Genomic DNA, 26,306 nt, shown 5'->3' with positions numbered 1-26,306 from the left:
GGATGGACCTTATTTCACTCATTGTTATATGTTCCTCAACTTTTAACTATTTTAAATTTCGCTAAACTGAAAATTATTATTTGTAAAACTTTGTTCATGTTTCTAGTTAGTTAGAAGAGATTCCCAGACATGAAACTGGATGAAAGAGTACTAACATTTTTAGAAATTTAATACATGTTACCAAAATGCAAAGCGAATTAATTTCTAAGAGACTTTTACAGCCTATCTCGCAAAAGCTAGAGACTACGCAGAGTGTTGCAAGGTCAGGGCTGGAAACTGCCAGATCCGTCTTTACCAGTGCGATACGGCACCTCACCTGGAACACTCCAGCCCCCCACTCCCCCGCAGTGTGAGGAAGGCATGCAGCCTACCTGTGACTACACAAGAGCCACCTAAGTAAGTCCCCAGCCTGCAAGGCCTCTTGAATAAAATCTCTGACCTTTAGCTATTACATTTTGTAGTTAATGTGGGCTATAGCGAGGGATGTTTCTGCAAAGCTGAATGGGCTCCACCTCCAGGCTAAGCTTTCCTCCTGAGATCCACCAGGGGACATCCAGCTGTCCCCTTGCCACCACTCCAAGGGCATCCCTGTCATCAGAGTATCCCACCACCCTTCAGTAAGAGTGGAAAAGATGGAAGGAAGATGTTCAGTTCCGAGCACGGTGCTCTCTCCTCAAACTGCTCTAAACTCGAGCACTCCTATTTCAGCCAAAAGCATCACGATCCACCCAAATGCTCCGGACGGAAACCTGAGAGCCACTGCTGCCCCGAATGCCAAGTGCTGCGGACTCCTAATCTCCTAAAAAGATCCTGAATCCCTCCTGTTCTCCCCATGCCCCCACCACCTCCCAGTCCAAGTACGGGGGACTCCAGCCTAGCCTTCCTTCCAAATGGTTCCGGCACACCCACTGTCATCCCCACTCCATGCCCCGCCCACCGCTGCCCCAGCAGTTTGTGAAGATAGAAACAGGTTTCCACCTGTTTCCTTCACCCCTGGTCTCCCGCTGCCTGGGAACAGAGTCCGGAGTTGTTAACATCGCCTGTACTCTTCGCCCCTGGCTCTCCACGCCGCCTGCGTGACTCCGGCAGTTGTTCACGCCTTCCCACCCAGGGCTGGAGTCTAGAATGGTCTCACCACCTGGGGGACAACGTTTTCTCCTTATGGTATCATTTATTCGTTTTTTAAAATGTTAATTTTATTTATTCATTTTTTATTTTTGAGGAAAGGAGGGTTTAAGTGAGTAAGGGGCAGAGAGAGAGAGAGAAAGAGAGAGAGAGAGAAGTGGGGCTCATCCAGGGCTCGTGTTTTACTCAAAGTGGGGTTCGATCTCACCCAAAGCAGGGCTCAACATCACGAACTGGGAGATCAGGACCTGAGCCGGAGTCAGATGCCTAATGACTGAGCCAACCAGGCGCCTCCTTGTCGTATCCTTGAAACAGACTTCCTCGGAAGTCTGCCCTTAGCTCTCTGGCTAGGGAGTCCCTCTTGTTATTTTCTCCCAAATCCAAGTGCTCTGAGCAGCACTGGGGCCTCACAGTACTTGCTGCACGCATAACATTTTGATGAACTATCTGAATTTATACTGGTTGCATGATTGTGGTCCACGACTGGAAGTTGAATAGGTAAGCAGTATCAGTCTCATTCACCCCTATACCCAGCACTCATCATGCAGAGAGCTAATGACTCTGCTGACTTGCTGAAAATCTGTGTCTACTGGATGTGGAAGTCTTCACTGTAAACAAAAATCAAGTTTTCAACTAAATGATCTGAACTTGCATGTTTATACTGAACCATGCCTCTCCATGTTTTAGTTATTTTTGTTAGCGTTACACTGTTACTTTCAATAATTCCCCTAACAGTTAACGAATTTATTTATTCAATGTAGTTTTTGTTAAGTAGTGTGCACTGGCAATTTATGTTTGGCCCCTCCTATTTCCTATTTCCAATACGCTCATATTATCTAAAATAATTCTTAGAAGGAAAGAAAAAACGGAATTTACTGATACTATGAATTCCCAGTGGTTAAAATCTCATTTTTCCCCTCTGTGTTCAAGTCGGTGTATGACTTTTTGGTAGAAATACATCCTAATTTCTGCAGAAACAGCAAAGAACTATGATACTTGGCATTTAGTTCCAGAAATAAAACCAGTAGAGGGAGCAAAGGAACATAAAACTAGTTTCCCAGGTCCCCACGGATTAGTAAATGCTATGCTGGCCTCCGGGTATGACGATTAGGCCAACTCCATCACTAACCCCTATTTTATATGACTTTCTGTGCTGTGACACAGAGTGATGGGTGAATGGCTATGACTGTGTACACAGACCAAAGACTGTCCGCTTCTGAGTTTGGATCTGGACTGGTAAGACCCCTGTGATCATTCTTTAATGGAGCTAAGTTAATCCTAAGGTCTTTGTTTTGGGGGTGAGGGAATGAGGAGATTAACTAATCCTTACAAAACCCCTTTTTCCAGAGTCGTGTTTGGGACTTCCCAGGCCCCAGAATGGGCCTACCGCATAGGAAGAGCTCGACAAAACGTGTGCATCATCATGGAATCTCTTCGACCTCCTGCTCTGGCTACCAATGAAACAGAGGTAGTGGAGCCGACGGGCGACGGGTACATTACTACACTCTAGGGACAGTAACAATAAGCTGCATGTGTGACCTGCTCACTTGCCTTCATGTTAGTAGTGACTTTCCTGGGGCCACATCTGGTCCTCAAAGATATTTCACGGTAAAGCCATATGACAATGCTTTAAACTCTTTGAGAAAGATAAAGTATAATGTCAAGGCAGCGTTTTATATTCAAACTAACACGGAAGACAGGAAACCCCTGGGCTGCATCTGGCTCCCCACACACCAGTACGCAGCAGCTGCTCACCCCTCTCCCGGCCTGGAGGCAGCCACGGAGAACTCGCAGCACAAGCATCGGGCGTAAGAGAACGGCTGCGTACCAGAGAGCCAGGCCGCGAGCCACCTCTGCCTAAACCAAGTCCGGGAGCCGCCCAGGGTGGCCCCCAGGCCTGCTGAGCTCACCACCTGGATTTCACATTAGGCCCACCCACTCGTGGCTTTCCCATTACTCCTGCCACGTTTTGGGATGGTTTCCTACTACTCTGCTGCCAGAACCATCTTTTAAATTCCGACCAGGCTAAGGTCCTTGCTTAAAACTCTCTTATGGTTTCTCACTGCCGTCGGGCTAATGCCTCAGTGATCCGAACGGATCACACTTCCTTTCTGGTTGCCTGCCACCTCATACCCGGTGTGCCTTCCAGCAGGAGTCACTAGAGTTCCCAAGAGAGCATGCTTTCTCACATCTCCATGCCTTGGACTATGCTGGTTTTCTCTGCTACATTGTCCTTCTCACTTCTTTTTCAGGATCTCAACACCGATTCCTTCCCAAAAATATAGGTCAAGCAACACCTCAGGCCTTGCCGACAAACTTCCACTCCTGTCTGAGCAAAGGGCCCATTCTGTGTTCTTGGAGGTGCCAGTGCCTGCTCCCCGCCCCTGTCACCAAGCACCGTAAGCACTGTTAGCGCCCGTCTCTCTCACTGTGTAACAGATGTGAGGAAAGGACTCTTCCTCTGATGTGTACGACGGGGGGCAGTGGCTGAGATCAACCAGGGAGAGCGCCGAGGGTAAAGAGGCCAGGGTCCAGGGCAGAACTCACCAAAAAAGCTCACTACGGGGATGAGAAAGGTAAGTCAGAGAAGCAGAATAAAACCGGGAGAGAACGTGTCTCACACGTAGCCGAAGGAGGACCGCTACAGGTAGGAAGGGACGGCCACAACGTAAAATGCTGCTGACAGGTTCAGTGTGACATGATTTACAACATGTCCACTGGATTTAGCAACCTGCAGGTCACCGGCCACCTTGGAGACAGGAGTGCCAGGGGAGCGAGAGATGAGCCAAACAGCAGGTGGCTGGAAGGCAACGGAGAGGTGAAGAGTTTGAAGCAGCTGGAAAATGATATTCTTTTAAGAAACGCTCTTGTCTGCTGCAACAGGAAGACATCATGCTAAGTGAAAGAAGCCAGTCACAAAACAACACCTACAGTACACGTCCACTCTGTGAGGCACCCGGAGCAGGAACTCAGAGACAGAAAGCCCGATGGTGGCTGCCAGGGGCTGGGGGAGGGGCAAGGGTGGGTTTGCATTTAACAGGGTCAGAGTTTCAGTTTTACAAGACAGAGAATGGTGTGTGGATGGATGGTGGTGATATAAATGTCCTCCATGTCACTGAGCTGTAGACTTAAGAGTGATTAAAATGGTAAACTTTAGAGGAGATACAGTTTACCATAATTTAAAAAAAGGAAAAAGAAGCACTGCTGTTAAGAGAATAAGATGGACATTGCTACAACAGGATACGGGACTGAGAAGAATTTGTTTGTTCCACAGAAAGCCAAGGCCTTCAAGCATGTTAATAAATTGAGAAGAGTGAGCTAGTCAAAAGGGAGGCACAGGGAACAGGTGTTGATGTGGAGCCCCTGAGGGCAATCAGAAGGAGGTAAGAGATGAGGAGGAGGTAGAGGAAGTTTACTGGAGAGGAATGTAGGGTGAGCAAGAAAAAAGATGTTAAAGCCTCTATCTGGGAACCTCTATTTTCCTTTGAAGGAGGAGTGTGGGGAGGGGGAGGACTGGGGGGAGCGGTGAAGGTCCGGAGAAGTGGAGCGGAGCTCTGAGGACCTGCAAGGGACTGTGTGCAGGGACTGAGGGGACTCTGACAGCAGGACTGGAATGCTGACTGTGCAGTGGGAAACGACAGTTCCGGGCTCAGGGTGTGACTCACAGCAGCCCCAGGGGCTGAGCGCCCAGGACGCTGGAGAGGGTGTGAATGGCGGACATGTTCTTCAGGGAAGAACAAGGGCGTCTGACCAGAGAACGCTGGGTGGCTTGTGATCGAAGCGACACCCCTCTGGGAAGGGAGAGAAGATGGGGCGCAGACACTGGGGAACGAGGGACCAAGGACCGACAGGCCAACAAGGGCAAGAGCAAGTAGAGCTGCAGGAAGGGTTCAGAGAAGCAAAAGATTAGGACACTGAAGTCAGGAGACTGACTGAAACACAGCAGTTTAAGGTTCCTGACCTGGGACAGTCATGGGTTCCTACCAGGCCAGGCTCAGCCAGGGTGGAGGGGGCTAAAAAGAGAAATAAAATCAGGAAAGACCTGGGTCCTGTCTACAGCAGATGCTTCTTTGTGTTCCTCTTCCCAGAAAACACAGATAATAATCTTTTATGACTCTTTCCCCCTGGATTCAATTTCCTCTTTACAGCATTCCTTTTTTTCCCCTTGAGGAAATTCCTTATGATCTAGGTACTATCCCATTTTACATCTTCATTCACCTACTTCTGTTCTTATATGCCATCTAAGCTCCGTAAGATCCTGTTCTGTACTAAATCATGGGTTGGTAATCTGTGGGAGACATAAAAGCCCATTAAGAGCCATGAAAACAGGCAGTGACTCATTTCTCGGGGTCAACATCACATATTAAAAATACCAGTAAAAACGAATCGTCATCATCTTTTCAAGTCTTTCAAAGGCTAAGCATGGATATTTTATATTACCTTGCTTAAATGATCCTGAACAGATCCTGAGCTCTTCCCCAGCAAACACATACAAAATAATAAGGGGGGCCTTGGGTCCTACACTGAAAAGAGCCCAGAAAGAAGTTAAAAAGGAACCTGTACCTTTTTACGAAGCCTAGCTAGCCGCAATGAACATATTTATTTCACGGGTCTTAGAAGTGGGTGTGTCCGTCTTGCATGCTGTCTTCCTGCTCCAAGGAGGGCAAGGACAGACTGAGGTTTATGGGCTTGTCACATGGTCTCAAACAATGTCTCATCAGCATATGTCAACACTGGCTTTCTCCAGTGCAACATGACACAGAACCAAATCACAACACTTTTGAAATAGACCTGTTCCTCCTTTGTTTGCACTGGTGTAGAAAAGTTTGGACATTGTATCTTGCTGAACTATTGTGAAATCGGCCGAACGTATCCTGTGTATCTGTGCACCATATACTCTGTCACTCTGACAACGCGACATCTGAACGCCAGAACAGGCAGCAGGTCACCGTGAGAGCGGTACATGGAGATTTGCTTTCAATCCCACCTGTATGTCCTCTGAAGGTTGTGACCAAGGTGCAGTTGTCTTGCTCCAGTTTGAGGATGGTTACTTGGCCCGACTGGTCACCAATAAACACATGCCGGGTTTCAACGTCAAATCTGTCATGTAAGCATTAAGGATCATTTCTCGAAATTGAGAGAAAGAAGTCACAAAAATAAATAAAAAACCAAACAAATCAAGAAATCAAGAAATGTGCAAATTCCATATGAACAAAGCTTAGACATAATGCAGAATGATACAAAAGCAGGCATAACACAGTGAAAGACACACAATATTATTGGAAAGCAAGACTTCACATGATAAACATGTCATTTCTCACAACATGAACTTACAAACGTAATATAATCCTTATAGAAATATCAACATAAGTTTTTTCCCCTAGAACTAGGGAAGTTTAAGTTCATATAAAAAATAAACAAACAAGAAATGCCAGGAATATTCTAAAAGTAAAAGCAATATGGTGTGTGATAGGGGAGATTAGCCAACCAGGTATTAGAACATGTTACAAAGTCTCTTTAATGAAAGTGTGGATTGGTGCATAAATAGACAGACCCATGGACCAAAATGGAAAGTCTAAAATAGGCCCCGAAGCATATAGAAATGTAGTACATGTTTGATAAGGGTGACTCTTCAAACGCATAAGGAAAAGATGGGTTAAAAAAAAAAAGTGTTGACATAAACTGGATAGTTATTTGGAAAACAAAACAGGATCTGCAGTTCACATTCCATATCAGGATAAACTGCAAACAGATTAAGGATCTAAAAGTAGAAAATGAAAAGTAGAAGTTCTAGATGGGAGAGCACCTTGTTACCTGGGAGTGGGAAAAGCTACTACTCCAAAACACAAACAACAAAACAAACACCATCAGCAAAGCCAAAAGACAAACTAGAAAAAGATACTTGCAACTTCTGTCACAAAAGGCCCAAATCTCTACAATAAAAAGAACCACAAACCTAATAGGAAAACAGGCAAAATATAGGAACATAGAGTTCCAGAAGACACGGCAGTGAAAACGGGGCTGTGCAAGAGGCCTGGCGGCCAGCCCCGGGAGGGCAGCTCACAAGGCTGGCCCGGCGTCTGGCAGCCCTTCAGGAGGGTCCCACCATCAAAAGACAAGAGTGGTTCACTGTGCCTTAACCATGCAAACGATAAGGTTTTTGCCAAGTACCTGGTTTCCTTTTCAGTCTGTAGTTTTGGGACATGTCAGAAAGAGGCCGCCTACGTGACCAGTCTCTAGTAAGAACCTAAGGCACCGAGTCTCCGGTGAGTTTCCGGAGTTGATAAAGCTTCGCAACCCTCCTTCTAGAGATCTGTCCCAGAGATACAGCCCTGGCCAAGGTACAAAATGCATGCCTGAGGTTATTTACTCCACATGATTTTAATAGTTGAACTTTGTAAACAACAAAAAATTCCATCTAAAGATGATAGATCCATGCAATAGAATCCTATCCAGCTAGGGGGAAAAAATCTCCATACCATAAGCAAACGGACATGGGGGAATTTCTGGGATATATTATTAAGTGGGGGGAAAAGGCCAAGGTATGTTAAGAGTTTATAAGCTACACTATCTTTGTGTAAGAAAGGGAGGGAAATAGAAATGTGTGCGCGCGCATGCGCATGCACACGCACACTTATTTTACAAGCGAAGCTCTGTAAGGACAGTCAAGATCAACGGCCTATGGAGCAAGGAGAAAGAAGCTGTGGGGACAGGGCTGGTGGTGAGTCTTCTCTGATCAGTTTCCATTCTGGAATCATGTCATTATTTTACATTTTAAAAATACACATACAATTAAAAGAACAAATCCCCCACATTGACGACAAAGTATAAATGAAGGAACGTAACTATCAAGTTGGTGACGTCACCACAGTTAACAGAATTATTTCAAGTGACTTTAAAACGCAGCGCTTCAACTGCACCTCCTTGGGGAGAATGGACTCTGAGGACAAAGGACTACAAAGAAATCTAAAATCTCTCTCAGTAGTCTTGTTACTGTAATAACTTCTGTTAGTATTTTGAAACTGCTTAAAAAGATACCATTGGGATAAAGCAAATATATTAATGTTTTAGGAACCAAAATTTTCAGTCTCCAGATAAAAGAATAAAGTACAAAAATGAAGTTCAAACCTTATAATGTTACATTTGAATTAGAACTATTTTGTGAACTGATGATTCACTTTCTTTTCAAGAATACACACACATATATCTCCTAGTTATCTCTAGGTACTATTCCTCACTAAAAGAAATGGCTGATTCAAGACCGGGATAGGAAGGTGCCGATGACATGCTGTACCCAGAAAGCAAGGAAGCAGCCATCAAAGGCAAGCAGGCCTGTATAAAAGACACTGGAGCCAATATGACGGGGCCCTTACTGACCAACGACAGACTAGTATTAGCATCAAAAAAGGCAAGTTATTGAAATTGGCTGAATATATTATTGTTACAAAACCTTAAGAGTTTGTAATAATGCTCAAAAAAAAAAGACACCTATTGGAGGTAACCTGGGCACTGAATCTCTCCTCTGAAAATGAGCAATTAAAGAGAAATGATTAAGAATTTATGTTGCTTTTCCCATATTAATTGCATCTCAGGGTAACCAACTAGCCCTGGCTAATGAGGGAAAGTTCTACTTATTTTTTTAAATGTCTATTTACTTATTCTGGAGGCTGGGGGAAAGCACAAGCATGTGCGGGGGGAGGGGCAGACAGAGAGGAGAGAGAGAATAGCAGGCAGACGCAGGGCTCGATTTCATGAACCAGGATACCAAGACCTGAGCCGAAATCACGAGTCAGACACCTGGGGCACCCGGGTGGCTCAGATGTTTAAGCATTCAATTCTCGATTTTGGCTCAGGTCATGATCTCCTGGTTTGTGAGTTTGAGCCCCATATCGGGCTCTGCACTGACAGTGCAGATTGGGGTTGGGATTCTCTCTCTTTTCTCCTCTCTATGCACCTCTCCTGCTCTCACTCTCTCTCAAAATAATTAAAGACAGAAAGAGTCAGACACTTAACCGACTGAGCCACTCAGTTGCCCTGAAAGTTGTACTTTATCAAAGAATTCCAACAAACACATGTGGAAAAATGACAGGATTACAAACAGGGCCACTTGGCAGCCCTGATGAAACGACAGGCTCAGGCAAAGATCAGCAACTGGAAACGACATTGAATGAATGGCTGGTGGGTGCCGCAGGGACCCGGTGGTCACCACCAGAATCACTGATCAGCTCGGCACCACTGGAAGGGTGACAACCCCACACCACGGGCTTCCTGCTGCGAGGCAACACGGACCAGACAGCGCGAGGACCAGCTGCTCTTACCCGACTCCGGATCGGAACTGAGTCAAGATTTCAGAGGCAGGCCTCCATTTAACAGAAAAATATGGGAAGTGAAATGACAACACCAGGAAGCAGAGGCCACTCTAGAATGTGGGGCTGTCGACAGAGGACACAAACTCTGCACCTCCGACAGGTTACAGTGGCATCAAGGGAAAAAAAGGTGAAGGCAGGAGATCACTGCTCTTGACTGAGAGATTTAGGATGTGAAAACCACAGCCAACGGGTGAACTTTGTCCGGACCTGATTTTAAACTAATCCACTGCAGGAAGCCATTTTTGAAACAATAAGTGAAATGTGAAAATGGAATGATTATTCTACAATGTCAAGCAGTGGTTACAAATTTTTAGCAGTAGTAAGAGCATTGTGATCAGAGAAAAATTCAACATTTTTTTTAAGCAGGGTTCAATGAAGGATGAAATGACATATGGTCTGAAATTTGTTTTGAAACACTCCAGCAAAAGGAAAGAAAGCCAAAAAGAGAAGAATCAACACCGGATCTGATGAGTGCCTGAGTTTCCATTACATTCTCTTCTCTCAGTTGGTACAATATTTTGAAATTTTTGATACTATAACATTCGTTTTAAAAGTGAAAGAGAACAAGGCATCACAAATTCTTTCAGGCTCAAGAACAACAGAGAAGGGGCGCATGGGTGGCTCAGTTGATTAACTGTCTGGCTTCGGCTCAGGTCATGATCTCATGGTTGGTGGGTTCAAGCCCCATGTCAGGCTCTGTGCCGACAGCTCAGGGCTTGGAGCCTGCTTTGGATTCTGTGTCTCATTCTCTGTCTGTCCCTCCTCCACTCATGCTCTGTCTCTCTCAAAAACAAACATTAAAAATTAAAAAAAAGAACAACAGAGAACAGTTACACTCTCCAAACAAGTGGTCAGATATATGTAAAACAATATTAAGATTTATTTGGAATAAGATCACCTTACATTTACTTTGATTAATTATAAGAACACAGATGAAAAAACAATCTTTATGATGGCAGGTAAATAGGATGCTCTTTAAAACAAAATGCAATAAAAGCTATTTGAAAGAGGGCAGAAATAAAATTATACTACAACCTGAAAGCCAGAGTGATTGGCATGAAGTATGATAGGAGGACATATAAAAATCAAGATAATCTTAATAGCTTTGCAGTGCTCTTGCCCTGAGTATGAACAGATCTAAGAGACTACTTGGTGAAAAGACCTTGTACTGTACAGGGCGACATCTTGAAAATATCTCCAACAGGCATAAAATCTTAAAATGAAGAGTACCTGAATTATTTCTGTGGAATAAATGTGATCCAACATGGTCAAATGACAAGACTGAAAGGGGAGGCCGGATAAAGTAGTCACAAGTTTAAATACTAGCAAGGGAAGTGTGGAAGGTGAACAGTTCTATTTCCTAACATCAACCTGTCACGTGACCTTTGGGAACTACCTCCTTTCTACCGTATTTAGCTGTGCACAGGGCTAACACCCAAGTTCTACTCCTGGTTCTTCCAAGTACTGAGAAAGTCCCTTACCTTTTATTTTATTAAAAAACCTTTTTTAAATGATTATTTTTGAGAGAAAAGGAGAACACAAGCTGGGGGGAGGGGCAGAGAGAGAGAGAGAGAGAGGATCTGAAGCAATCTGCAAGCGCTGTGAGTGCAGAGACGGACATGTGGATTGAACTGATGAACCATGAGATCATGACCTGAGCTGAAGTTGAAATCGGAGCTTAACCAATTGAGCCACCCAAGCGCCCCTAGAGAAGGCCCCTTGACCTTTCTAAGCGCTGGTTTCTACATCGTGAAAACTGAGAATTTGGTTTGTTTTTAGTTCTAATTATTGCTTTGAGAGTAAGCAAAGTAACATTATGTAGCAGCACTATAAAACCCTTGGACCTGCAACTGGAAGGTATTTTTTTCTTTTTCCTCTCCTTTTCTCTCTCCTCTCTTCCTTTTGATTCTTGTTAGTGTTATAGCTCACTTAATATTTGAAGCTTCAGATCTCTAGCCAAAGCAACCAAATATTTGAGGTTATTCAGAAACTAATAATTCAATTTTTGAGCCATCAGTCTCTTTGCGTTTCTTTATTTCTCTATATTGAATTTTGTTTTTTTTCACTGCACAATTACATCCCTCCTACGAGGCCTGAAAGAAGAGAGAAAAGGCTGAATTCAATCTGACTTCTATCACTTCCTCACTTGGATGAATGACTTTTTGAGTGAAAATCAGCAGAGAGGCAGTTCATTTGTGGAAGTTTCTTATATATGCCATCAGTGTGCACTAGGAAGAGAAATCAGGGTACTGATACTGCTCGGAACATTTCATGGTGTTTCAGCAAATCTCCTTCCTTCCCTTAAGAAACCTGTATGTATGGAAGGTGGCAGAAAGAAGAGGAAAGAGGTGGGGGGGAGGGTTCTCATGAAAAGATGTGTTGAAAAACTGGATTTTAATGTGAACTCCAACACTGTATGGGCATGTTAACACCGTTAGCAATCTGTGTGCCAGGCAGCTCTGGAAAAATCCCCCAGCCTTGGGAAAGTCACAGGTTTCCTATAGGAGACCCTGTGGGAAAAGCAGTACCGTTATGCCATCAGTGAGCAGCACTGGAAAAGGATCAGGGCTGTACATGTGCTCCCAGGAACAAGAGTGGGCACTGGGGCTCCACAATTGGAGCTAGGGAGGCAGAGCTGTGGAGGCGAGGGAATCTTCTGGAAGCACCTGTCTCTCTGTAGGACTGCATTTCCCCTCCACCTGGGTAGCAAGATTGGACTAGATGGTCATTTACACTGGCAAATATAAAGTCTTCTGATATCAAATCCTATGTTTTTTGTTTTTGTTTGTTTGGCTGGGTAAACCACATAGTGTGGCCAAAGGAAACAGCTGAAAAATGAGAATGACTTCTGGAGATGCCTGAAGAGAAGAGTCCAAGACTGCCACAGTCAGGAGACTTTTAATTCTGGGCATTTGTGTCTCGTTTTTCATTTTCAGATAGTTTAAAAAGTAAACTTCCTAAAGGCAAGATCCGTACTCTTTCTACATTCCTTGGCTTGGTTAAGTGATACAGATGATGTATCTCTAAGTTGGGCTAGTGAAGATAGAAGCCAGCATATTTTTTTAAAAAGAGATTTCTTCTTAAAGTTTACTTATTTTTGAGAGACAGAGAGAGCACGAGTGGGGGAGGGTCAGAGAGAGGGAGACACAGAATCCGAAACAGGCTCCAGGTTTTGAGCTGTCAGGAGAGTCTGACTCAGGACTTGAACTGCGAACCGTGAGACCATGACCTGAGCTGACGTTGGACGCTTAACCGACTGAGCCACCCAGGCGCCCTGAAGCCAGCATATTCAGAACAAGTTATATTGATGCTATTCATTCCGTTCTCAAAAGGGTAACGCAGTGTGATGGGAGGCCTCGCATTCTGGTGATTTTCAGACGTTTCAGCTGGGTGGCGGCAGATAGGCTGTGACCTTCCCAGGCTTCAGCTGGCTCCCCTGTAGAATCAGAGGCTGGCCAGGATGACCTCTAAGGGCCTTTCCGATTCGAACACTGTAAGAAATCTCCTGACAAAAAAGTGCACACATTTCAACTCAAGCACTATGCTCGTCTCAGCTGGTCTTCAGAACGTGAACTTCGGCCTTTCTTCCTTAACAGGCGGGACCACCCTCTCCCTTCCGCTCCTTATCACCCTTGTTTCTGGCCTACTTGGTAACTTGCCACACTTACAACCTTCCACCATGGCCCTTCTTAGTTTCTTCATCTCACTCTTCCAGTGAGGAAAATCGGAGAGAAAAACAGGAGTGATGTTAGTCTCACACACACACACACACACACACACACACACACACACAGCTACTGCCACACGTCGGCGAGGAGACAGCAAACTACTCTGTCAGATTGTTGAGAATCACTGAGTAGGCATTTTATAAATATGAGATGAACATCTGAGAGCAAGTCTTACTATTTCTTTCTGCTTTTGCTGACAAGTGATCCGTTTCCATCTATCTCCTCATTCGTCACGGCGGGAAGAGTGATGCTTTGCTTTTGAAACTAAGAAGCCCGGGGCCCTTTGCTCCTTCCACAGTAGCATCATCCACACAGGCTTCACACTCGTCAAGCCTGCGCTTGCTGGAGCCCAGTGGGCCAGATGTGGGGATCTCCCAGCGTTTAGCAGGTATTCACACCGAGCATGTGGGCCCTGGAGACTCGGGAGGTAAGTGGTGTCGCTCTACATACCCTGGAAGGGTCTCGTACCTGGAATACAGTCTGCACCATTGTTGTGTAGATACCAGCTAGCCTACTCTGGTCCTGGCGCCATAGCTCCCCCATGAATATTTAAAAAATAAATAGGAATCCTGTGGCTCTTTACAACCTTAATATCTATGTGTAAATTACCTCTGTATGCACAGGAGGAAAAGGCTGTATTTCAGTGTTGGTTTTATCTCCACATTTCAGAATCCTTTCTGACAGCTGAGGCTCCTAAATCCGGGCCGTGTCCCATCTGGATGTCAAACCTGTATCACAGTCTCCGCAGGACCTGTTATTTGAGGGGAAATCACCTCATTTTAATCCACCTCCGTGAAGACCCTTGATGATTTGCGGATTGGTTAAGTCAGTGAGAATCTTAATCAGCAGGGCAACGCAGCAAACAAAAAACTTTCAAGTTGCACCTACCCAAGCTTTTCATGAAAGAAAGGAGTCAACAGCTAAGGCCCCACCAAGGGGTTTTTGTCCAGCAAAGGATACTGCAGGCCCGAGGCCACGGCACTGGTCCGATAACCCCCCAGGCGCTGCCCGCTCTCAGAGCAGTGCCAGGCAAAGTGCTTGTCCTGCCCGGTGCTCAGCACCCACTCCAGCTCCAGGACGAACAGGATCATCGTCACTCTGCTCTGATGCGCTGAAAAACCAAGAGATACGAAATAACCCATAAAGCATTCATAAAGGAGACTGGCCAATCCGTCACTGTCTTCTCCCCACGCTGGAGCAGGCTGGGCAGTGTGACAGCCGTTACACACACAGGCTGGACGGTGGTTCTCACCAGGGGTGCAGGTCTGCTGCTGTGGAGGGCAGGCTTGGGCTTTTATATGATTTTGTACAACTATCCATTTCCTCCCACTGCTCTCTTTCTTCCCACCCATTTCCTGCCACCCAGAACCCCATTACCAAAGGGCCTGGGCCACCTCTTTCAGACATTTTAGGGCTGCTTGACTGGACAATGTCAGAACGTGGCAAAATGTGACCACAAAACAACAGAACGTGCTAGGAATGGTGTTCTTATAACAGTCATCAGGGTGAGTTTATGTAAGTTAAGAAAAGTAAAGAACATTTCTGCTCTCCTTTTGATGAAGTATGGCTGCTTAAACCCACAACAAAGTTCTAGAGGAATGTTCTGTAAGAAATGCTGGAAAGGAGGGCAGAATTACTCCCAAGCGCCATGTAAAAGAGAATGAAATATCCCTTATGTCAAAGTACGCATACGTGTGAGGAGGGCAAATCCCCCAGGGCTGCTCATATACAGGGACAACACAACTTCACGGTTAGAATCACACAACTTCACGGTTAGAAGCAACTGTTCAGGTCATCTACTCTATCTTGCTCTTTTACATGTGGGCAAACTGAGGCACAACAAAGTTGAGTAGGTTGGCCAAGGTCTCATGGCTTCTCAGTTATTGAATAAAATCAATAAAAATCTGCTTTCTTCTTATACAATTCCCAGAGGGTGAGGTAGAGGGAGGTCCATGGCCACTCAACAGAACTGACCAAAATAAACAAATATTAACATCCGGGAACCCTCTGGGCTCTGTGTCCAGGAGCTGGCAGTCTTGTGGGTAAGTGGAGACTCATCATGAGTGTGATGACGTGATAGAGGAAACATTAGTTTCCCATTTTGATCATGAAAATAAAGTTAGCATGGATGGATCAATGCAGTTCTATTGGCAGGGACGGTGTGATCCACCAATTCTGAGTGTCTAACAAGTGCCAAATACTTAAATACAGTAAAACCTTGGATTGCAAGTAACTTGTTCTGCAAGTGTTCTGCAAGACGAGCAAACTTTTCTCATAAATTTTAACTTGATAAACGAGCGATGGCTTGCAAGAAGAGTAGTGCATGATGCCAAACGTCACATGATGACAACTGAGACAATGGTTCTTAGTGGTTCTTTCCTCTCTCTCTCTCTCTCTCTCACTGCAAGATTGTACAACACTCCACGGCTCGGATGCTTGGTCTCAGGCCCCGGTGTTTGGCAGAAGTCAGTGATTTTTCAGAATGTTGGAAGGTGTCCACGACTGGTACTTTTTCTTTTTTTTTTTTTTTTTTGTCATTTCAAAGCACGTATGGACAGCCCTTTGCTTTTCCATTCAAGAGTGAGCTCAGGAATGCTCTGCTTCATGCTAGGTCAGGCTGTCTGCAGATAGAAACCCCTCCCTCTATTGCCTTACTGCCAGTTACATTAAATACAGTGTATGACAAGAGTTTATTAATACTGTACTGTAATCAACATCTGTGCGAGCGCATACAAGAGCCCCATGCAGAAAAAGGTTGCAAAGAAAGGCGGTAAGAAGGGGATGATGATGGTGGAAATTTGAAGCCTGAACGAGGTATGTGAGTAGCTGATTTTATAAGAAGTCTACATCTGCATCTCATCTGCAGAGGGGGAGAAAAAGGCAGAGGAATCCCTCACTTCAAATCAGAGTAGGGAGATGTGCAAAATGTGGAAAACAGTGCAAAATTTTGTAGAAAAGTGCTACCCGAATAAGGGAGTTATGAGAGATGAATCTGTATAACAACAATGCAATGTCAAATTTCTGTGAAATCCTCAAAAGGAAGCAAAAGCTCATGTCATTGGATAGGTTCCTTGTTAAAGCTGCAAGGAAAGAAAAATTCCATTGAGCCAATAGAGTGCAGTGATTCCGTTAGTGATGGTGAAAGTCGTCCTACACAAACCCTCCTCTCGTCTCCCTCACACCAGCCACGAAGGTTTACAAAAGTAAATGTGGGTTGTTGATTTTTCTTTATATTTTGTATTTGCTTTATTATTCCTCATTATATTACAGTATTATAATCATTTTTATATGAATATTTTAGGTGTGGGACAAATCATCTTAGTTTCCATTATTTCTCATAGGAAAATCTGCTTTCATATACAAGTGCTTTGGATTACAAGCATGTTTCTGGAACGAGTTATGCCTGCAAACCCAGGTTTTACTGTATATTCTTTCACTTAGTCTCTGAAACATCCCGCAAAGGTGGGTGGTTTCTCCATTTTACAGACACAACCTGTCTTGGCAGGACGGCCCTTTCGGATTGGCCACCAAGCCAACGGCTATCACAATGAGTAGCCACAGGACAGCCATTCTCACCAAATGCCTGGGATTTTAAAATCTGATGCTTGAAGCACAGAGGATCTAACAGGGCACGGCCACGGGTGCAGAGGCAGTAACACTGTGACTTCTCTACACCAAATACCTGTCCGTCAGAGTATCAGCCACCACCTAGATCAAAATGCTGTCTTTAACTTAAAAGATATGACTTCTTGGAGAAACTCCTGAAGATCTTCTCATCAGATGTCCAAATCAAGGTCCACCAATGATAGAATAAAAATAAAATCTCTAATGGTCCAAGTTTCACAAGTGTATTTCAGGGGCAAGTGGCCCCCAGCACTCGGTCCCTTTCACTCATTCCTTTCTAAGTCCAAGAAGATCACAGCAGCCCAGAAGACAAGGGGCTTTAAAACCTCTGAGCTGTCATTACGTGAGGGGAGGAGACAGGCTCATAAAGGTGGAGTGACTTGCTCAAATCTGCACAACCAATGAATGATGAAACCAGGGCTAAAACCCTATGCTCTCTGCCAAAGTTGGTTGTCTCTCAGGCTGCCTACGTCTATTGAAAACTCAAACCCAAAGCAAACCCCAAAACTCAGATATTCCTTGTAAGGTGACAGAATTCTTTCATTCAAAAAGAACTCTTTCAAAGGTACATACATAAAACTAAGCTTCAGAAACCCGGGCTTGAAGTCCAGCTGTACTTTTTGAATAGGAATGCTGAGGGAGCACATCTGTGCCTTGATCTTGATCATGGAGGGAAAGTATCTCGCTTCTCATAATTACACTGTTAGCTGTACGCCTTTGTAGATGTTTCTTTATCGAGCTGAGGATATTCGCCTCTATTTGTAGAGTTTTCATCATAAATGCATGCCAGAGTTTATCAAATGCTTTTTCTGCACCAATTGATATGATCATGTCATTTTTCTTCTTTAGACTTTGATGTGATGGGTTACACTAATTTTCAAATGTTAAATGCGCTTTGCATATCTAGAATATATCCCCTTGGACATGGGTGTATAATTCCTTCCAACTATTGTTGATTTGCTAGAAATTTTTAAAGGATTCTCATCTAAGTTCACGAGAGATACTGGTCTGTAGTTTTTCTTTCTTGTACTATCTTTGGTTTTGGTATCATTCATTTTTTTTTAATGTTTGTTGAGGTGAAATTCACCATTTAAGCCATTTCAGAGCATATAATATTTAGTGGTTTCTGGTATATTCACAATGTTGTACAATCATCATGAAAAAATGTTCTATTTATAGAATGTTTCCATCACCCCCAAAAGAAACCCAAACCCCCGATTCCCCTTTCTCCTATCCCTGGACAACCACTAATTACTTTCTGTCTCAATGGGTTCCCCTATATGAATGTATTCATACAAAGTGTGGTCCTCTGTATCTAGTTGCTTTTACTTAGCATGTTTTCAAGGTTCATCCATGTTGTAGCATGTATCAGCATTTCATTTCTTTTTTTTCATCACCAAATAATAGTTCATCTTACTGATATACCACATTTTGTTTATCCATTCACCCATTCATGGATGTTTAGGCTGTTTCTACTTTTTAGCTATTGTAAATCATGCTATTATGGCAATAGTATGCAAATGGTTGAGTCCTTGCTTCCATTTCTTCTGGGTATAAACCTGGAATCATCCTTGCTTGGTCATGATGTACTATCCTTTGTGTGTGTAAATATATGTATATACTGTTGAATTTGATTTGCTAAAAATATACTTAGATTTTTTTGCATCTGTTTTCATGGGGAACACTGGCCTGTTTACTTCTTTTCTTGTACTGTTGTTATCTAGTTTTAGTATCATGTAATGCTGACTTCAAAAATCAGTTGGCTATGGAAACCAATTTGACAATAAACTATATTTTAAAAAATCAGTTGGAAAGTCTTTTTCTGAAAGAGTTTGTGCAGAGTGTGTATTTCTTTCTTAAATGTTTGATTTAAAAAAAAAAGCCTGGAGTTTTCTTTGTGGGAAGGTTTTAATTATAAAGTTGATTTCTTTAGTAGATATAGGGCTATTAGGGTTATCGATTTCTTCTTGAGTGACTTTTGGTAATTTTTTCCTTTCAAAGATTTGTTCATTTAAGTTGTCGAATTTATTAGCATAAAGTTGTTCATAATCCTTATTAACCTTAAGTATTCTTACAGTCTCTAAATAGTTTCACCTCCCCTGTTCCTTATATTGATAACATGCATCTTCTCTCTCTCTTTTTTTTTCCTGGTAAGTCTGGGTTAGAGGCTTGTCGCTTTCATTCATCTTTTCAACAAACAAACAAAAACAATAGCTTTTGCTGTCATTGATATTTCTCTATTTTCTGTTTTCCATTTCATAAACTTCTGCTATGGTCTTTCTTCTGCATATGTTTCCATTTGTTCTTTCTGGTTTCTTGATGTAGAAATTAAGGTCACTGACTTGAGACCTTTCTTCTCTTCTAACATAGACGTCAGTGCTATATAAGTACTGCTTTAGCAGCAGCTCATAAATTTTGATATGTTGCTTCCATTCCAATTTCTTCTTTGATCCATGGATTATTTAGATGACCCATGGTATTTAGCTTCCTAATGTTTGGGGAATTCCCAAAGATATTTCTGTTATTGACTCCTGCTTTGATACCATTTTGATCACAGAACATACCTTGAGTCACCTGAATTCTTCCAAGTTTATTGAGACTCATCTTATGGCCCAGAATGGAGTCTACCTTGATAAATGCTCTGTTCTAGGTGAATGGAATGTTCTACAGATGTCAACTAGAGCAATTTGGCTGTGTTCTGTTCAAACCTTTTATACCTTATTGATTTTTCTGCCTACTTATTCTGTCAATTATTGATCTATTCAATCCATTATTGAGATGAGTATTAAAATTTATGACTATAATTGTGGAGGTGTCTATTTCTCTTCTTGAAGTTTCATCAGGTTTTGCTTCATGTATTTCAAAGTTATGTTTATTCAGTGTATCAACATTTAGGATTGTCATGTCCTCCTGACGGACTGACCCCTTAGTCATTATGAAGCAGCGTCTGGCAAAATAATCTTTCATCCCTGGTAATATTGTTTTCTTTGAAGTCTACTTTGACTAATATTAACACAGCCCCTCCAGCCTTCTTTCGATCAGTCTTTGCATGGTATATATTTTGCTATCCTTTTATTTGTAACTGCTTTAGGTCTTTATATTTAAAGTGCAATTCTTGGGGCACCTGGGTGGCTCAGTTGGTTGGGCCTCCAACTTCGGCTCAGGTCAGATCTCACGTTTGTGGGTTCAAGCCCTGCATCGGGCTCTGTGCTGACAGAGCTAGCTCAGAGCCTGGAGCCTGCTTCCGGGTTCTGTGTCTCCTTCTCTCTCTGCCCCTCCCCCTCTCATGCTCTGTCTCTCTCTGTATCAAAAATAAATAAAAAACATTAAAAAAAATAAAAAATAAAGTGCAATTCTTGTAGGTGGTATATATTTGGGTCTCCTTTGTTCACTCAATCTGATAGTCTCTGCCTTTTAATTGGCCTTAGACCACACACATTTAACACGATTATTGAGAACTGTTAGGTTTATTTTTTTTTAATTTTTTAAATGTTTTTTATTTATTTTTCTGAGAGACAGAGAGAGACCGCATGAGCAGGGGAGGGTCAGAGAAAGAGGGAGACACAGAATCTGAAGCAGGCTCCAGGCTCTGAGCTAGCTGTCAGCACAGAGCCCGACATGGGGCTCGAACCCACAAACCATGAGATCATGACTTGAGCCAAAGCCGGACACTTAACCAACTGAGCCACCCAGGCACTCCGAGAACTGTTAGGTTTAACTCTATCACTTTGCTATTTGTTTTTTATTTTCCCATGTGTTCTTTTTCCTTTTCCTTCTTTTTGGGGGGAGGAGAATGAGAATTGAGAATGATTTTTATGATTCCATTTTATCTCCTTGGTCGGCTTATGTTGGAACTTTACGACTTGTTAGTGTATGGTTGCTTTAGGGCCAGCAGTATACATCCTTAACTCACAGTCTTCCTTCAAGTGATGCCATCCCACTTCAGGTGTGGCCTAAGAATCTTACAATGTATATATACTTCCATTTCTCCCCACCTCTTGGCTTTGGTGTTACTGCAGTCAAGCATTTTAATTTTACATGTCATGATCCTCATGCTACTTTGTTATTATTTTTATTTAATAGCAAGTCGTCTTTTGGTAAGATTTAAATAATAAGAAAAACTCTCATAGTAACCACGCCTGGTGCTCTTCGTTCTTTTGTGAAGATCCCTATTTTCCTTTGGCATCATTTTCTTCCTTCCTGAAGGACTTCCTTTAACATTTCTTTTAGTGCAGGTCTGAATTCTTGCTGTTTTTTTTAATGCGTGAAAAAATTTTTAGCTCACCTCCATTTTTGATATCGGTTAATATTTACTCCTAGTGGATTGATTCCTTTTATGTTTTATGATTTTATTTTTATTATCATGAATTTATCTTAAGCTGGGCTTGTTGCTGCTGCAGGATCTTTGTGTGACTTGTCTTGTTGAAGAGAGCTTTTGAATTTATTTCTAGTGGGTACCCCAAGGACACCAATGGCTCAGGACCAACTTTTATGTTAAATTCTTAAAGCTGCTTCTAGCACTATACATGAGTGATTTAAATTTGTACACTAATTCCAAAATTTTAGGTTGCAATTTTCATTTACCTGGAAGCCTTTTCCCCTCTAACTGTATCATTTTATATGTAAATATCAGTTGCAGTTTCCCATCTCTCTCAAGCCCGAGGCTTCCTCTTCCACCCCTGAGTGACTGTTCAGACAAAAGCTTCAAGCTGTTACGAGTTCTATTTTTCTCCCCAAGACAGCTGCAGTGTCAGGTATGGTATACATATCGCTTTGAGTTTCAGTTCTTTTTTTTTTTGCTTCTGGTACATGGGACTTTCCCTCTGGTTTCTCTCATGGGCTTATTAGCACAGCATTAAAAAAGATTTAATAACAACTGGGATTTCAAAATATCTTGATAAGCTGAGCCAATGGACTAAATAAAACGAGATGATGAATAACAGAATGTGAAATCCAGCGTTTAGGCTAAAAACAAAACTACTCCCTATCCCCCTCCCCCAAAAGCAATAGCTTCACAAACACAGGAGATGTAGCCTAATAACGACGAGAGTGAGAACCATTAAAGAATTTGGGCTCACTGCTGCACATGAGCCCACAGTGTAAAGTGGCTCTCAGAAAGTTCACCTTTTAGGTAGAACAGGACCTGGACCGGAAGGAAATACCATTTTGTAGTTATCACATGACATGTATGTATTGGTTATCTATTGTGTAACAAATTTCACCAAAACTTAGTGGTATAAACATTATTATCTTGAAGTTTCTGTGAATCAGAAATCTTGGTGCAGTTTAGCTTGGTACTACCTGTGGTAAAATGTGTCTCAGAGGATAAAATCAAGGTATAGGATGGGGCTATGGTCTCACCTGAAAGACTGACTAAGGGAGGACCTGCTTCCGAGCTGTCTCATGTAAGCGTCAACTGGACTCAGTTCCTCAGAGGCTGCTGAACTGACTGAAGGCTTCAGTTCCTTACCAGCTATTTATGTAGCCTCCCTTAGCTTCTCACCACATAGGCTTCTCCACAAAGTAGCTCACACAAGATGGCAACTGGCTTCTGTGAGAGCCAGCAAGAGCAGGAGAAGGCAAGCAAGAAGGACTAGTCTCTTTGCAACCTAATCTTAGAAGTGATATCTACCATTTGCCATATTTCAGATCCAGTCTACACTCAAGGGGAATCTACACTCAAGGGCGTGAGTACCAGGAGACAAGGATCGTTAGAAGCCATCTTCGAGGCTGCCTATCACAATGTTTACATTTTAAATGGCCCCAAAGGGTACATGATATGCCAAGACAACTATGACCAAGAGAACTAAAAAGTTTTTTTTAAGAGCAAAAATTCAAGTCATGTAAAGAAGAATGGACAATGTTTGGGCTGGAAAAGAGAAGAGATAAAAGGAGGAGGGGAGGAGCCCAGGGCATGTTAATAGGCAGGTATTATACATGTCTTATTCACCATTAGAATCCTCAGTTACTGGAAAACATTAGGTACTCAATGAATACTTGGTAAGTGCTATGTGAAAAAAATTAAAGAATAAATCCATGGAAAAAAAATTGTGGCTCAAAACCTAGAAATACAGAACTTAATGCTTAGAATGTTACAAAATCAGGACAGGCTGCCAGGTATGTCTTTGGAGGTATCAAATGAGAGGCTGGATGATCATGCAGGATAAATGAAGTCAAGAAATGTGGATGAAATAACCTCTAAGTGTTAAAAGACCCACTTCTAATGAGCTGATCCCATGATACTACTGGTCTGGATAAGTAAATCTTTGCTGAAAATGGCTTCTGATCCATATTCTGGCCATCGCCTATGGAACACTGCCAATGTTGAAGACACAATAAAACCATAATTCCTTCCCCTTAGACAACATGAACACTCTAAGCTTCTAAAAATATTTAATCAAAAATGAAACAAGCCCCATGTGAAATAGCTCACTCCTGACACTGGCCCCGCTCTCTATGCCGGCTCCACCGCTCTGAGGCAGTGTGGTGTAGTAGAGACCAAGGCCAAAGGCTGGGGGTTCTGGAATCACAATGAGCTGGCCTGGCTCTGCACTTTGCCAGCTAGAGGACCACAGGCCAAGACATTCAACTTTGTCAGGCCTCACTTTCTTAATTCAAAGACTGAGATAACATTCACCTCAAAGGACTGCTCTGTTTTGTTCCCCCTGAACTATTGTAAAGGGCAGCCATCAAGAAACATTTCAAAGTCTAAGTAAAAACAGGACTCTCTCGTCCCTACCTTGATAGTTTTTCACAGGAGTCATCTTGTTATAATCTTCTGATAAAATAAATTCCTGCAAAAGAGAAGAAAAATATCAAGCAAAAAGATACATGAATCATTATGTTTCGATAAAACTAGATTGTATAAAGACAGACAAGCACAGAATTACATCTAACATTAGTATTTTGCCAATCAATTCGGCATTTCTGTAAGTCTTTAAAAGGAACAATTGGAATTATGATCCAATGCAAGTATAATTTTTATCTTGTAACGCTTAAGTTTTTTGTTTTGTTTTGTTTTGTTTTTTTAGTATGTATGAGAAGAAAACAAGAAAACTGAATCAAGTTCAGAGTCTTGACTCTGGTCAATTTTGAAGATAATGCTGATTCCAAGAATTTTTCTCTCTATAGTGCCACAGCTGAAAATTTGCAAGGCTCTGGCCAGTGAGCAAAGAGATGACAATCTTCTACTAGAGAAACAAATCAGGTATTTTAAAGATTCTGTTTCTAATATCAGTAACATATTTTTCCTTACGATAAGCTTCTCAAGGCTACATCTGACTCATCCCTGTATCTCTAGGATACATGGCAATGTCTTGGTACAGTAAGAAATCAATAAATATCAATCAAACGGATATGTGAAAGGCATCTCCCCAATCTGATGAGATTAATCTGGATATCAAGTTTACTCAAAAACAGTTTCTATACAACACATTGAATACAGTCTTTGTGAGGACACATAGAACGTGTGTGTGTGTGTGTGTGTGTGTGTGTGTGTGTGTGTCTGTGTACACTTCGCCTAAGCATCTACAATGACCTATATATGTAGAAGCCAATCAAGTGTTTATAAGACTCAGCCAGGTTTTGAGTCTCTCAAATGCAAAATACCCATATACTCTTAAATAGTAAGTTGTCAAACATAAGGAAAGCTGCAAAGAATAATAAATTGATGCCTTTATCTGAGCTTAGAAACAGAACAATGAGTCTTTTCAAAACATTTGGAGGATTCCAGAACCTTCTCTTGATGACTTAAAGAAAGGTGTGTGGGAGGACAGACGTATAAACTCCTTAATTGCTATCTGAGTGTTTACTGAGTTGATACACTATAACTTTTTAGAAAAGAATAATTAGTTTATTGTCTTTCTGATAGATGCCACAAAGGTAAGCGTGAGATGATAGATATGACAGAATATATGACATATCCAAGTTCCTTTGAGCGTTCACTTTCCTACCCTATCCCTCCTTAAGAAGTTTATCTACAAAATGGATTTTCTTCACCATGATTTTCTAAGTAAAAACATTATTCAACTTGTCACTTTTTAATTCCTATCAGTATTCCTTCAAGAAAGAGCACTATACTCATTTCTCACTTCTGAAGAGTTAGACTCACAACTGAAGAGAGGAAACTAAGGAGTGAAGGCGTTCTCTCGTATGAAGCTGCTGGTGTGGGTAAGGAAGCTGTGCACATGTCTACACAGTGATTCTCTACCCACCTCCATGCTAAACAAGAGTAGATTGCTCCTGAGACTCCCACTTTAGATGGCCTCAAGTTTCCTCACATATATACTAAAGAGATTTATTAAAGACCATCATGATCTAGGCAAGTGTTTACTAACTTCATAGAGCTCCTATGTTACTTTGATTATACTGAAATGGTTCTCCAGCTTGGGCAAAAGCTAACTAACTCCATTTCTTTCAGAACAAGGCAGGGTATAAAATGAAACCACCTGATGTAGATCTGTATTTAGAATTAACATATTAGAAATAACATACACAATAAAATTACCAGTTCACTGCATTGGTAAACTTAATTTTTTATTCATTTGCTTTTCCTATGAAAATAGAAACACGTAAGCATGTGGAAAATTTGAGAGACCTTGTCATCCTTCTTTCATTCCTATTTTTTTGATCAAAGAAACAATAGGCTATTTTATTTTATTTTTTAATATTTATTTATTTTGAGAGAGAGAGAAAGACAGAGGGGCAGAGAGAGGGAAACACAGAATCCAAGCAGGTTCCAGGCTCTGAGCTGTCAGCACAGAGCCCAAAGCAGGGCTTGAACTCGTAAACCACAAGATCATGACCTGAGATAAAGTCAGAGGCTTAACCGACTGAGCTACCCAGGCGGCCTGACAGAGAATCTTAAATAGGCTCCATGTTCAGCATGGATTCCATATGGGGCTCCATCCCAAAACTCTAGGATCATGACTTGGGCCAAAATCAAGAGTCAGAGGCTCATCTGACAGTCACCCAGACACCCTGTCAAATTGACTTTTTAAAAGATTTTATCTATTAACACTCACAAACAATATAATATGCAAGCATGGCTGCAGTTTGGATTATTTTGTTAGGTTTGCCCAGTCAAAGCTCAGTAGATCAAAGATATACACATTAAAAAAAATTTTTTTATCCGTCTTTCTATCTTCCTTCCTTTACATTCAACTGTCCACATATCTATCATCCTTTTTTTTAGTACTTAATTTTTTTAGAGCATTTGTAAATTCACGACAAAATTGAGAGGAAGGTACAGAGATTTCTCACATACTACCTGCTCCCCTCCAATGGCCTCCCCCATTAACATCCACATCAGAGTGGTACATTTATTACAACTGATGAACTATACTGACACATCATTATCACTATCCAAACTCCATGGTGAACCCTACCTTAGGGGTCACTCTTGGTAAATTCTGTGGTCTTTGATAAATGTATGCTGACATGTTATCCACTATTATAGTGT

General features: G+C 42.2%; 1 protein-coding gene across 1 annotated transcript in view; it reads right to left on the bottom strand.

The window, feature by feature from the left end:
• The window catches only part of WDFY2 (WD repeat and FYVE domain containing 2), a 165,929-nt gene that overhangs the window by 26,395 nt on the left and 113,228 nt on the right, over positions 1 to 26,306 (bottom strand). The window contains exons 4-6 of the mRNA XM_029936820.1: positions 23,586 to 23,640; positions 14,183 to 14,333; positions 6,113 to 6,225 (exon numbers count right to left, since the gene is read on the bottom strand). Of these exons, the coding sequence (XP_029792680.1) occupies positions 6,113 to 6,225; positions 14,183 to 14,333; positions 23,586 to 23,640 (319 nt within the window). The remainder of the gene's footprint in view (positions 1 to 6,112; positions 6,226 to 14,182; positions 14,334 to 23,585; positions 23,641 to 26,306) is intronic.

The sequence above is a fragment of the Suricata suricatta genome, chromosome 4 (assembly GCF_006229205.1).
Source record: "Suricata suricatta isolate VVHF042 chromosome 4, meerkat_22Aug2017_6uvM2_HiC, whole genome shotgun sequence".
Classification (NCBI taxonomy): domain Eukaryota; kingdom Metazoa; phylum Chordata; class Mammalia; order Carnivora; family Herpestidae; genus Suricata; species Suricata suricatta.
The sequence above is the reverse complement of the archived record's forward strand: the minus strand, read 5'-3'. Positions and strand labels throughout refer to the sequence as shown.